General features: G+C 36.2%; 1 protein-coding gene across 2 annotated transcripts in view; it reads right to left on the minus strand.

The window, feature by feature from the left end:
- Fndc3a (fibronectin type III domain containing 3A) overlaps positions 1 to 14,284 on the minus strand; it is a 191,602-nt gene that overhangs the window by 56,004 nt on the left and 121,314 nt on the right. Inside the window, exons 1-2 of one of the 2 annotated variants that reach the window (XM_008824358.3) lie at positions 12,016 to 12,189; positions 8,094 to 8,170 (exon numbers count right to left, since the gene is read on the minus strand). In XM_008824358.3, coding sequence (XP_008822580.1) covers positions 8,094 to 8,170; positions 12,016 to 12,022 — 84 coding nt within the window. In that variant the 5' untranslated portion in view covers positions 12,023 to 12,189. Of the gene's footprint in view, positions 1 to 8,093; positions 8,171 to 12,015; positions 12,190 to 14,284 lie in introns of those variants that run through there. The other variant, XM_008824357.3, reaches the window with a different exon arrangement.

The raw sequence follows: 14,284 nt of genomic DNA on the forward strand, positions 1-14,284 counted from the left end.
CTAGGCAAGGTTTATCTGAGAATGTTTGGTCTTTGCCCAAGCTTTATCTATATAGCACATGGTAATTAAAAGTACCAAATTGGTGGAATTAACTTTCTTGGATGTCTAAAAGCCATATTTTGAGGCCTATACTAATTTGGTCAGAGGGACATAAAGGACAGTTTTTGCTCCTTGCCCTCCTAGGTCGACTAAGCTCCATGGGACTATGAACATCTCTCAAAATATCCTGTAACTGTGGTGCGTTACCTGTCCTCTTAATCATGGAGGCCATGGAGACCCCATCAAATGGACTTGAACCAGTGTCCAGTCTACAAAGAGGAGGGTCAACACAGAGGGAACATTTCCTCCATGCTTCCAAGTGAAGCCAGCCATGATCGAGCAGGACCTTTGACTTATCTTCACACAGACGGAACTGGTAAAAGAAAGGAACAAGTGACTCCTCCCAAGCCCACATGACCCCTGAGGAACAGATCCCCAAATGACCTTAAAAAGAAATTGGTTTATCTGGGCCAACTGTATGGTCTTAAACACCCAAAAGGAAAGTATAACCAAAGATTAAAGGGGTCAATATAATTTTTTAAGAGTCCATGTGCATAGCTAAAGGCTACATAACAAGAAACAATGCCAGACAGGAGATTCCTTCGAGTTGTTGGCCAGGGTGGCCCAAGAGACTCCCAGACAGTAATGCAGGATAGAACTGGGAAAATGAACAGCAGACCCCAATCTTATCTAAAGGAATATTGACAACTGATTGCTGCTAGATGAGGAAGAGTTGATCTTCCTAAAACAGGGAACTCTAGATAGGCTGCCTAGATTCACCAGATGGACAAGTAATGGGGAACGTCTGGGGGTGCTGACAACACAGTGGACAGCAACAGGGATTACAGAGCATATGGGCTCCAGTGGAGAAGGGGGAAGACTATGGAAGGGTGCCATTTGGGATGTGGGTATAGAGATGAATAAGACTGGGATGTTCTGTATGAAATACACACAAAAAAATCAACAAATAAAACAATGAGTTATATTTGAGGAAGGAGCATAAAAATTTGCTCTATGTTAATTAGTAGAGGTGAAACACATTACCACTGAAGTCTACCCGATGATTTTATAACCATGCTCAGGTGGATCTCAGAAAGTAACTGACTGTGACTAGTAATAATCAGATACATAGAGATTAGAGATGCATGTGCAAATATCTAAGTGTTAGCATTAAGAATGAGTTTTTCCTGTATGAAACAGTATATTTTGAAATGAAATGGAGATCGTTTTTAAAGGATAAACCTTATTCAATTTTATGTCTTATAGGGTTTATCCTGAGTTCAATATTGTATAACTGTATTAATTCAACTGTGAACCTAAAAATTTATAGCCAATTCTGAAAGAGATGCATCTTTGCTCTGGAAATTGTTATTGAATATGTAAATGATGTAATGAAATGCTTCTTTTAATCACGTGGTTATTAAATAAAGAAAAAAAAGAAGAATCTCCTTTTCTATGTTACAACTGAAGATGAACTGAAAACAAGTTGTAAAAGACCAAATAGCACCAGATAGGCAAGTCCCAGTTACATCTATATCACCGAGGCTTAAAAATTACACTTCTTTTTTTGGAATCTAGTAGGATATGATGCTGCATGCTGCAAATCCCAATTCTCAAGAGGCTGAGGTAAAGGAATCCAAGGTTCTGGGTCAGCCTGGTCTATGTAGGGATATCCTGTTTCAAGAAACACAAACAAAATACCACTGCCCCTCCACAGAAAGGATTGCAACTGTGAGAAAAAAAGTAAATTTCCTCTCAATCTCACTGGACCTTTTATCTCAAAATGAGGAATCCTTCTGTACCAAGTGGCTAATGTAGCATGTAGATGTGGATTACGGTAGTGCTATGGGGGCTACGGCAGGCTGCTTCTGACTGCCTCTCCACAAACCCTTTCTTGTTTGCCAAAGTCTCAACAATCTCTCCCTCTTTAGTTTCTGCTCCACTTATTCTAGATCACCTCTTTGATTATTTATCAATTACAATGTTTGACTTTCCCATTGATGACTTACTGGAGTGACATTAACTTATAAAGTTACCAAAGTTTCTCAAGGAAACAACCTAAAAGATTTAATCCTGATAACAATCTTTTAAGTAGATAGTTTTATTACCTCCATTCTTTAGGGTCATACAGGTAGTAGTATTTGAATCCAAGCAGTTTGGAGCCAGACTCTAGATTCTTATTCACCTTAAACAGACTCTGCGGGTGGTCTACTGGCCCATGTGTTTCAAAACAAAACACAAGGTCTCACTTGGTTAAAAAAAGAAATGTATAAATCACTAACGTAATTTAAAATATATATATTTCTAAAATAGACATCTATATCAAACCTCTGCCACCCAAGGCTCAGGAACCATTGTGAAAGAGGGGATGGAAAGATTCTAAGAGCCAGGGGTAGTGGATGATCACAAGAAAAGTTATCAGACAGTTAGAAAGTTACTTATATGAACTCACAGCAATGGTGACAGTGTATACAATTTCCATGTAAATTTAAGCCAGACAAATTCACAGCATAGAAGTGGGGAAGTGGGAAAGAAGCCCTAATGTAGCTGAGGATCTCCTGGCTACTGGTAACTGTTGGGGAGAGGGAGAGCTGGCTTTCTTTAAGGGTGTGACACTAGATAGGTTAGGTAGGCTCCAGTGGATGGACACACATGGAAGGACATGTGGAGATACAAATTTGACTCCATAGGCCTTAATATATAAGACAGAGTACATGAAATCTGGCAGGAGGGCTATAAGAGGGGTACACACAGGGGAGGGGTGTCTAAATATGATAAAAACCTATTATATAAAATCCACGAAAATTCAGTAAAAATTAAAAAAAATAAGAGAAACAAAAAGAAACCCAAAAGAATGTTTCTGCTGAGAATGAACATTTAAAACAAGAGGAGAACAGGAAGTTATCATTTAATAGGTTCACAGCTTCAGTTTTAATCAGTATGAAGAGCCCTGTGGATGAACTAAATATGAATGAATTCAGTGTCACTGAGTCCTGCATTTAAAAATGGCTAAGATGGTAAATTTTATGCTATGTGTATTTTACCACAATTAAACAAAAAGAATACAAAAAATACCACTGGGTGGGAGGTGATGGCCAAACAAACATAACAACAAACCAAACAAAAAAAACCCCTTACAATATAACAAAGAGCCCAACCAGAACCAAAATAACATAGAGAACCTCAGCATTTCAATAATAATCTAAACAGCAATAACTTGAGACGGGGGGCCAGAGGCCTCAAAATGGTAGGAAGTCTCTGGAGGTTTAGAGGCTCAGAAGTAGCCAGACATGCAGACACTGAATTTAACACCGGCAGGGCACTCTGGTGGTAAGGATGAAAATAAAATCAGTAAGTTGAGGAAAAGAAATTCCATTGAAAGACTAATAAAATTTAAGACATAGATGATGTATCATCATAGTCTGATTTCTTAACCACAGATACCACTCACTTTTAATTAGGCAAAGCCCTGTTTCCTTTATTGAACACAAGACATGAGAGCTGCAGAGAAAGGAGGTTGTTTTTTCCTAGCACCATATAGTGTATGTTCCTTCCTGGTTATAATGTAAGTTCTAAGGCAAATCTGTTTTGCTTGCTGTTTTTTTCTCAGTCCCTGGAGTAGTATCTGGTTGATGAAGACACCTCAAAAAGATTTGTTGAAGAAATGATATGATTTCATTTAGTTTAGTTTAGATTTCATTCAGTTAGTTTTACTAGATAGTTCACTGAACTCTTAGGGTGATTTCCTCAAATCTTTGCTTCTCACAGCACATCTGGCAATGTATTTTGAGAATCCCTTCAACGAATTGTTTTACATACCCAAATACAGCCAGGTCCACATGTTGTCAGTAAGTAAGCATAACCTCCATTTTCCTCTGTTTTTAATTGAACCTTGGTAAGTTCCCCTTTTAGTCTTTTCAACTCTGCTGTTCCCTTTTGGCTGTTCTCCCCAAGACAAAAGACAGCACTGAGATTAGCCTGGCTGTAGAATCTCTGAAAAGTATACTGATTCACCAATGGATGCTGACATGATGCAAATGGAAACTGCAAGCACAGCTCAAAAGAGTAATCTGAAACTTAAAATCAAGTTGACATGGGTCTTTTCCACCACTATCCCACCCCTCCTTAGATACTCTCATCTGAACAACCCATATGCCATTAAAACAAACAAAGGACTATTAACGGATAAGGGAGCCAATACAAAAAAGATGAAGGAACTTCTGTTTTTCAGGCTAGGTTTATTATATATTCTAGGCTGGCCCTGAACATGATCTATCTGTCTCTTCCTTCTAAGTCCTAGAATTATAGGCATGTATGTGGATACACAGTTATGGGTTTTACAATGACATTCTCATACAAGTGTACCACATACCTTAACCATGTTCACACTCTCACCCTCCTTTTACTCCCTCCTTTTTCCTCCCACTATTTCCATCCAAATCCCCATATAGTCTCATTTGAAACTCAAAAAAAGGCTTGATGTCTGTATGTTTGTGTGCATATATGTGCACAGTCATCTATCCGACTTTATGTATCATACATGAATCCAGGATTCACAAATAAAAGTAAAAAGGATATTTGTCTTTATTTTTTGAATAATTTTGCTTAATATATCTCCATTTGTATTCATTTTTCCTGAAAATGACATAATTTTATTCTTCTTTACAGCTGACTAAACTCTATTGTGGGGGCTGGAGAGATGGCCATAGTTGTGTGCTTTACTATTCCAATAGTCCGAAAGTCTGTTTTGTGCCAGTATCATGTTGGTTTCATAACCACGGTTCTGTAGTATAACCTGAAATCAAGTGTTGTAAGACCTCCAACAGTGCTCTTTCTGCTTAAGACAGCTTTGCTACTTTAGATCTTTTATGCTTTCATATGAATTTTATGACATTTTTATTTCCTAATGAAATTGGATCTTAAATCCAGTTTAAAGATCTTTTAGATCTTTCTCTTTCATGTCTCAATATGCTCAAGTAGCATTGTTATTTTCCAAATGATAGACTGAAGTTCTCAATCCTAGATATTTTTTTTTGTAGTTCTTGCTTGCTTGACAAAACATTTTATGACAAATAAATTTGCTGTATCCTATTAGTATGTCTCAGAAACATGATGCTATAGCAAATTTGACTCTCCTCAGATCACTGGCCTTAAATGATCAGACATCAGCAATGGAAGAATGTGATAAAATTTCCTGGTATGAGAGGTAATCAGTGTATAAAATGCTAAATGTAGACTAGGTGGTAGTTATTAATGTGTGTGCTACTGGGTTCCTACTAAATCCACAACTTGTTATAGTCATGTATGTGTCTCAATTGTTGGTTGATTTGCTAGCACTGTTTATGTGTCAAGTTTTGGACAATGTGTTAAGTGTTTTTGCTATGCCCAAATGTAGATCTTAATGTTTTCTAATACCAGAATTATGTGTTATGGAATGAGGGTGTATTGATGTACTTGCCCTGTGTACTTACACAATTTCAAAAATGATAAGACTGAATTTTTTTCTTTGGATTACCCCATGTACTTGAAAATGATAAAGTTCCTAGAGATTTGATTTTTAAATTAAAATACTAGTTAATTCATTAACTTATTTGGCAAACATTTATGGGACACCTACTAATCTGAGTACAAGAATGTAAAATTAATTAAATGCACAGCTCCAATTCCCCAAGGGACTTAAAGTCCTTTGAGAATAATAGAAATAGAAAAAAAACAAAACCCACCACAATTCTACTATCAGCTGGTATGTACAGTAACACACAAAAAAAGTGATACAAACAACTTGATCTAGTCCTTGAAGTCTGACAAAATTTCTAAAAACATAAATGGAAGAATTAACATCCCCTAAATAAGAGCTTTAATAAAATCAGGGAGAAAGGAATACACTGAATATGGGAAGCTATGCAAAAATAGAAAATGAAAGTATCAAGAGAACATGGATGCAAAGGCAAACTAAATCCCAAGAAACTTATACTGTATTCAGTGGAAAGGTTAACTAATAGCTCTTTATGGTCAAAGAAGTGACCATAAAGTGCTATAAGAAAGTTATTTCAGTTTTTCTTGGTCTAGGGATTTGTATTTAACAAGTTCCTACTGTAAGGTAAGTCCTTGAAATTGAGGATATAATATAGGTGGAGTCTTATATGATCCAGGTAACTCTAATCTCATTCTCTATTTTTATTCAGCCATACTAGTCTCCCTATTGCTCCTAGGCATGGAATTCATTTCAGGCCATTTACAAAGACAGTTTCTGCTTCTAGAATACTGTTTTGATAGATAAAAGCATGGCTAATTCCTATCTGCCCTTTAAGACATCTCAAATAGCACCTTCTCAATGAGGCTTGTTCTACCATGCTACTTTAATATATAACCAGCTCTATTCTATTTTCACTTTTTCCCATCACTCTCCTTTCAATTGCATTAGTTTATCTACTGGTTATGCTTTTTGTTTTGGTCTCCTTACAAGAAAGCAAACTTCAGACAGAGCAAGAGATATCTCAAGCACTCAAGAGTGGCTGGCATGTGCAAGGACGCAATACATATCTGTGGAATAATGTTGTCTGTAAGAACTTCAAAACTTCATAATCTTCCTAAGAAAGAGAATTAATTTAAAATCTGTGACAAACTTACTGAGAGAACTAATATGACAGAAGAGGCAAGAAAAAGGCTTAGGAGAGTTTGTTTGTAGAGGTTCATGATTGAGTAAAAGGAGGTTAAGGGTCTGTGGTAAAAATTAAAAAAGTATTGTGGAACAGGCCCAGCAAGGTGGCTCATACTTGTAATTCCAGCACTGGGAAGGCAGAAAGTAGAGGATCATGAATTCAAAGTCAGCCTATGCTAGACAGTGAGAGCCTGTAACAAATAACAAAACAAAGAATAAAAGAACACAAGAATACCCTATAACCGAAATAAAAGTCTTACTTATCTTTTTGTCAACAGCACATAGTACAGAGTCTGACGATGGTACTACTCAATAAATGTTTGTTTGAACTGAATTACGCTAGAGAATGATTTTTATATAAGTGAACAGTGTTCTGAGGAGGAGCAAGAGCAGTAGAAATAAACAAAGGCATTATGTCAGCAAAATATGGAGTAAATTACATCAATGACATCTAATTTTTAAAGGTCAAAGAAATCAGGCAGAAAAAAAAAAGTCTTCAGTATTCAGAAGGGAGCTAAAACTGTAGGAAAATTATATGTAGAATGTAAACTATAATAAATTAAGGTCTCAGTGGACTGAACAAAAAGTAGTGATAGTGATCAGAGGCTATTCTTCTGAAAAGATTACAAGGTACTTTTCAAATATATTATCTCTTGTGTTTTCATCTCATTACAATAAGGGCACTGAGAATCAAGAAAGTTGATATGCCCTAAACCTACCAGCCAGCAAGGATTTGAAATCAAAGATCCAGCTTTTCTGACTTTAGACCTTAAAACTTCCATTCTCAGCACACTACTTTTTGCCCTCATACAGTGGTATGTTTCATATAGTAAGCAAAGAATTTGCCACAATATCCAACCAATATTCTGCTGTAATCTGGGAGGAAACAAAGACAACTCGAAGAATACCTAGGTGTAAAGTCAATGCTTAGAAGAGAAAATGAGTATCCCCTAAAAGGGACTTGATGCAATGAATCAAGAAATCCCAGTAGTGGAAGACACACCTCACATCTACCATTTAAGTTTGCCTGCAAATGTAACTTAACTATACTTCATTCTTAAGTCAGAACCTGCCATACCTCGGCTTGCTTTAAAGTCAATGATTTAAAAAAAAAAAACATGGATAGGTTAACTTATTATTTACATTATATACATATTCAAAGACAAAACTCTAGAATACATTTTCTTTTCGTAATTCAATGTGCAAAGGCAACTCTAAATGAGTACTGCCAAGCATTTTTCCCTCCTTTCCAAATATATTAAAATACTTGAAATGGATTTATAGAAGAAAGTTCATCACTTAAATAGCATTTTTTCATCAAAATCAAATTGAAAGAGTGTAACATCATTATTGCTGGATACATATATAATGAAAAATAACACAAAAAGCATACCTGTGGGGCATATCCAGGAGGCACATAAATAGGAGGCACAGAACCATTTGGGGACATCATTGGAACCTGAGCAGGACCTGAATGGGATACAGAAATGATACAATAATCCATCACTGCTTATCAATGTGAAGCTGAAAGCAATTTGATGACTTTTTCTGACCTAAACATTCAACCAACAGTGGCTTAAATATTATGCCATGAAAAGAAATTAAGATTACTGATTTTTTAAAAATATTTGCTCTAAAACGTATAGAGATTATTTTAAAAGTATATTTGCATTTCTCAAACTTGCCCAATGTTAACAGTTACATGGGCAACATTTAAAACCCAAGCTTTACAGGCTCTCCTAGAGATTTTTAGTCTCCTTACAGTCTCCAATCATTACGTTTACTCTACAACTGTCCCACATGATTCTTATGATTGGGTAAGCAGGAAAATCAAACTGAACTTTGTATATTAAAAAAAAGGTCAATGTTAAATACAAAATTCCAGTTCCAGAGGATCCAATGCCGCCTTCTGACTTCCGTGGGCACTGCACAACATAGGAGCATTTACACACATGCAGGCAATACACTCACACACATGAAAAAAAAGATAAAAATTTAAAAGAATATAAAAATCACTAAAAAAGGATTAGGGAAGAGCAGCAAGAGGAAGAACAGTTAAGATACAAGTGCCTTGTCTAGGTTTAAAGACTTGTGTAATGTGAAGTCATGTCTATGGGGGGCTTAAGAGCAAAGTAAGAGGGGCTAGAAAGGTGGCTCGAGGAAAAAGAGTACTTGCTGAACTTCTAGAGGACCCAGGTTCGTCTCCCAGCACTCACATGGTGGCTCTATTGTCCTCTTCTGACCTTTGAGGTCACTACACACACATATGCACCAATAACCAAACTGGCAATCCAAACACTTGTACAGATAAAGTTATTAAAAAAAAAAAAAAAGAACAAAGAGAAAAGTACATGTGCGTTTACTCAAAGAAAAGTTTTGTTTTCCCTTACATAGGGAAGTTCTAAAAAACAAAGTTCAATTGTATTATATTTTCTTTTGTGTTTATGGTGTCATGCTTTCAAAGAATTTTTATAAATATTACTTTACTTACCTTCTCTTTTCACTTTCCTGGAAAAAAACAGCACTTCTAGCAGGTTTTAGACTAAAACCTTATGTACACCTCACCTTCAGACCTTTTCTTCCTGTAACTTTAGCCTGCAGTGTCCCCTTAACCAGTTCTTAATCACTTGAAAGGAAACCTTTTCAGAGAAATTACTACTTTTAAGAAAATAAAGTGTACGAGTCTGGTAAAGAATGTATCAGGGAAAGAATCTCTATTATACACACAATTTAAATCTGCCAGTGAATGTTAACCCTGGTAAAATCACAGGTACTAAAGAGCCTGGGATGTTCCAGCAAATCCAGATTCCAGTCTTTCCAGGGAAGGGGGAGGGGAGGGGGGGAGAGAAGGTAGGGAAGAAAAGAAAATGTTAAGAAAAAGAAGTTGCAAGAAGGGAAAGACTAAATAATAGCAAGGAAAGGGGAATGAAGAGAAAGAGGGAGGAAGGGAAAGAGGAAGGAGGAAGGGAAAGGCGAAAAGAGAAATGGGTAAGGAAGAAAGATTAACTGGAGAAAAAGAAAGGAGGAGGAAGGGTGGAAGAATGAACAGGGAGAGGGAGAGTAAAGACTGCAGAGGTCAAGAGACAGAAGGAGAGGGGATGCAAACTACTAGGTCACACTGCAGATCACACTGCACAAAACTGACTTTTAAACAAAATACTTTTCATCCAAAAAAAACCCACCAAATACATAAAGCCTTAGTGCTAGAAATCCAGTGAAGGGCCTTGCTGGGCAAGAGCTCTATTGCTGAGTAACTAACACCCAGAGCTCCCAAGCACCAAGTTCTTCAAAACATCATCTTAATCATAAATTGTAAATACTAAAACTGTAAGCCAAGTCTTTAGTATTTTTTATCCTCATAATCATTTAATCAGGTAAAATATCATCACCCGTTTTCCAGACATGGAAAATGAGGCAGAGAGAAAGCTTAGTGTTAGTTAAAATGCCAGCTCTTACACCCTAGTGTTAGTCTTTTACTAAGTAAAACTTGTGAGCTGCTTTAAATCTCTACCCAGAAAGGATTCATTCGAAGCATACCTTTTCTGGTTTCTGGAAAAATGAGAACAGTTGTACACTAACCCTGTTTTTATTCACGAGCTAATTTACATAAAACCAGTAAATTAGTTTTCCAAATCCCAAAAACTGACTTAGATATTATTTATAAAATATGAAACTCAGTTGAGAACCACAGAGAGAGAGAGAATTTATTGGAAACTGCATCTGTATTCTTAAAAGGAGATTAAGATTTATTGAACTTTTACCATATATATTAAGCTTAGACTGCAGGCCTTTTTCCATTGCCAAGTTTAATCTTATGCCAAGTCATTAAAATAGATGCTTTTGTTTTTACTTAGCCATTAGAACAAAACATATTGCCAATTACACTTAAAATTGTAAAACTACATAGCTGCTTTAGGTTGCCCTCCTTTTACTAGAAATAAGGCTACAGCTACATAAATACTGCCCAGTTACAATTCAAAGCACGCTACACTATTTTTTGGTTTGTTGTTGTTTCTTCTAAGACAGGGTCTACCTATGTGGTCTAGGCTGGCCTCATACTCTCCATTCTCCTGACAGGGTACTAGGATTACCAGCATGTACCACCATACTTGGTTCATATTGTACTTTGATAGTGGCTAAAACAGTTCATTATTTAGTTGCACAAAAATTGACTTTAATTCACTTCTTTATGAAATAATCATTTAACCCTAGTAAGTAAATTTTCTTATTGAGGCAAAAATGCTACATGGTTAGATGAAAAAAAAAACCCCATAATTTATAGGTACTATATGTAATATCTAAACTATTGTTGGATATGTTCAACAATAAACACATACCCCACCATTCATAGATGCAGTAAATAAACACAGTACCAATAAACATAGTACTGATGTTCAGATCTACAATGCTGACAGCACTATGTCTCTTGTCCTATGTCTACAGTAACAAAACTCTAAAGCCTTGAATACTTACTAATGCAAACGCTTGAGTACCTCCTAAGCCAAAAAATGCTTTTTTTTTTTTTCAATTTAGAAAGTTCTAAAGATTAACTACAAACTACCTGAATTTGTATGCAGGAAAGAAGAGGCTAACTCTCTTATAGGGTGAGTCTACCATACAATGCATGCCTGGCACAAGAATAGCTGTATCCAAACAACTGTGGATACACCTAACAGTTTCTTCCAAATTTACATGCTTTGAGAAAAATCTAACCCAAATCACAGAGCAACTTCATTATTAAAGGCTTGTTCCCTATTTTGAAATTGTGTAGAAGAGATACAATCCTATTTGCTATTTGCCTTAAATTTGAGACGCTCCCCACCCCCTTAAAAGTGCCATCGATAACCTAATACCCAGTGTTTCACCTGGTATAAATTAAACTTATTTTTTCCTTAATAAGCATTCATATTTAAGAAATTTCTTTCTTTTAAAGAAAAATCCCCAGGAACTCCACATCTGCCCAAGCATTTAACTGTTAACTATGCAACGGGCTGCTGACGTGCTACACACTCTGGAGAAGCAAGCTTGCACAATGGCTTCCAAATAATCCGATGCCAAATTTCAGATCAGCTTTTAAAAAGAACAACCAAATAAAATCAAGCCGCCAGAATAGGATATTCTGGGGAATATATAATCAATCTAGCTCCACACAGTCTGCTATTTTTATAACCACATAACAATTTATAATATTAATAATATTTTTTATAGAGTATAGATTTGGCATCTACTAAAAACACAAAACGGTTTGGGATTAATACAATGCTTTCTATGTTTTAAAATAATAAAAGCGAATGTTCAAAACTAGCAAATCTTACCACTCATTTTGTTTTTACAGGAGCAGCAGGGAACAAGAAAATCCAACGAGGAAACAGCGTAGTACACGTTAACAGCTTTAATTGGAGAACAGTTTCAGTTTTTTTTTTTTTTTTTTCAAAGCTGGTAAGAGGAAAAGATCCTTTGACCGAGTCACATGATAGCTATCACATGACCTGGAGTGAACCGGGAAAGACCCGGGAGGGGAAAGCAACACTAATGTTTCTGCTTGAGCCCTTGGGATACAGAAAGTGATTAAATGGTTCTATAGCTGCTTCCCTGAAGGTACACAGCTTTCAAACTTCCTTAGGAAACCATTTAAAGCAGTCAAAATACACCTTGCAGAGACGCGTTTGATTTAAAGGTAGGAAATCCTCTTTTGTGTTCACAGATAGCACCACAGAATCAATCGCTAGCTTCTATTTATTCACAGACCCTGCTGCTGGTTTTCACTTATGAAATTTGGGATAAATATGAAATTAATTTAAACGCTTTGTTACAAAATGTGATTGTGTAATTTAACTGGTGTTTCAAGCTTAAACCTTAAGGAATGTCCATAACACACAAAGAATAGGCTTAATTTGGCATGTTCCTTAAAGGTGGAACACATTTCAGATGCGTTTATTCCTCTCAAGCTGATAAAGGCTTCTGCTTTTATTGTTGGTTTGCTTTCCTTTTGTCTGATTTAAAAGAAAAATATTTAATCTGGGCATTAAGGTGCTTAGTGAAAAGATTCAATCTTGCTCATAAAATATGACAGTACTCAGCCAACAACAGAGACCAGGAAATTGATCAATATTCACTTACAAGATGGGGAGAAGATTAAGGTATTTTGAAAGATCTTTAATTACTTTACCGGCTATGTAAATTCAGAGGAAATTTATCAGTAACACAAATATACAAGTAATGACTGTGATTTGTAACAGCACAGTGGAATTTTGGTATCAAAAGATACTGAATGTTAAAAATAGCTTCAATATTTACTAATAAAGCATTTTACTACTCTGACTTTGTCTCCTGTGAAACAGTTGAATTACTGATCTCATAGCATTGCTGGGAGAATCAAACCAGATAAGTTTAAACATGAATCTATTGGCTGGGCCCCTCAATAACTGATATTTATTGTGAGTAAAAGTGTGATCACCATCTCTTTTTCAAAAATACTAATTACACAGTGCAGAGAACAATTGGAATATTCTGTTTGTTAACTCAGTTATACTTCATAAATGAAGTAGACATCATTAATAGATAAACTCAAGTAGAGAAGTTATGTAACGTTGCCAAGGGCACACAGACAAAGGCAGGACTCTAATAAGATGATTATATTTTTAAAGTATAGGCCATGTTTAAAGGCCCTGTCTCCCCCAAAGGTAGAAAGACTGACAAGGTATAACCTGGAACAACAACACTCAACAAGTAGATGCCAACACTCCAGAGGAGGAAAGAGAGCAAAGGGCAATTATTGCAAGTGGCAAAAGTAACTGTCAACTTCTAAGTTCCTATTACAAGGCAGGGCTATCCTGCAAAATAAGGATAAAGAGCAGAGTTTCCTCTTGTCAACTATTGGTAAGTTCAGATCCAACCTCTCCGAAAATCCAAGCATGCTTTGATCTTTAGCCCAAAAAACAGCACCCTCCCTTCCTCCTTTTGGCTTAGTCACACACAGCTGTGTGCTCATTTCTTGACTAATGATGTCTTTCTCAATTCTTCATATATGCTCACTTAGGACCTTCTATTCCATTATGAATAAATCCCCCTGTATGCTAAACCTTTCTAAAGATCACCAGCTCCCTGCACTGCCTTTAAGTGAAACCTGGCTGTCCCTCAAAGCCTATTTTCCCAGTAGCATGGCATCCTGTGTCTATGCAGGTGGTCTCCCCCTTACTATGGTTGTTCATGTCTCAGGCAACGTTTTCTTTCCCCTTGAGATGGTAGCCTGGGTGCACACTTTCCTCTTCCTTGCTGCACTGCTGTCCTACCTAGTCCTCCTTTATCTAGTATTTTTACAATGACTTGTTTTTGTTTTTTGCCCCAATACCTGCCCATCAAATACAATGACTTTAATGTCCAAAACCTAGGCTTAATAGTTCTTGAAATATTTTTCCTGTTTCATTCTGTTTTTAGCAAAGTTATGTTCAAAGATATAATCTTCAAACTTATTTCTTAGAACTATACTAGCTCATCTTTGAAATCTTACACTTTTTATTTTTCAGTCTCTGGCCACCACATCTTTTACTCTTTTTTTTTTCTTTCAACTTTTATTCCTTATCA

Source organism: Nannospalax galili, unplaced genomic scaffold (assembly GCF_000622305.1).
Source record: "Nannospalax galili isolate Female #2095 unplaced genomic scaffold, S.galili_v1.0 scaffold388, whole genome shotgun sequence".
Lineage (NCBI taxonomy): Eukaryota > Metazoa > Chordata > Mammalia > Rodentia > Spalacidae > Nannospalax > Nannospalax galili.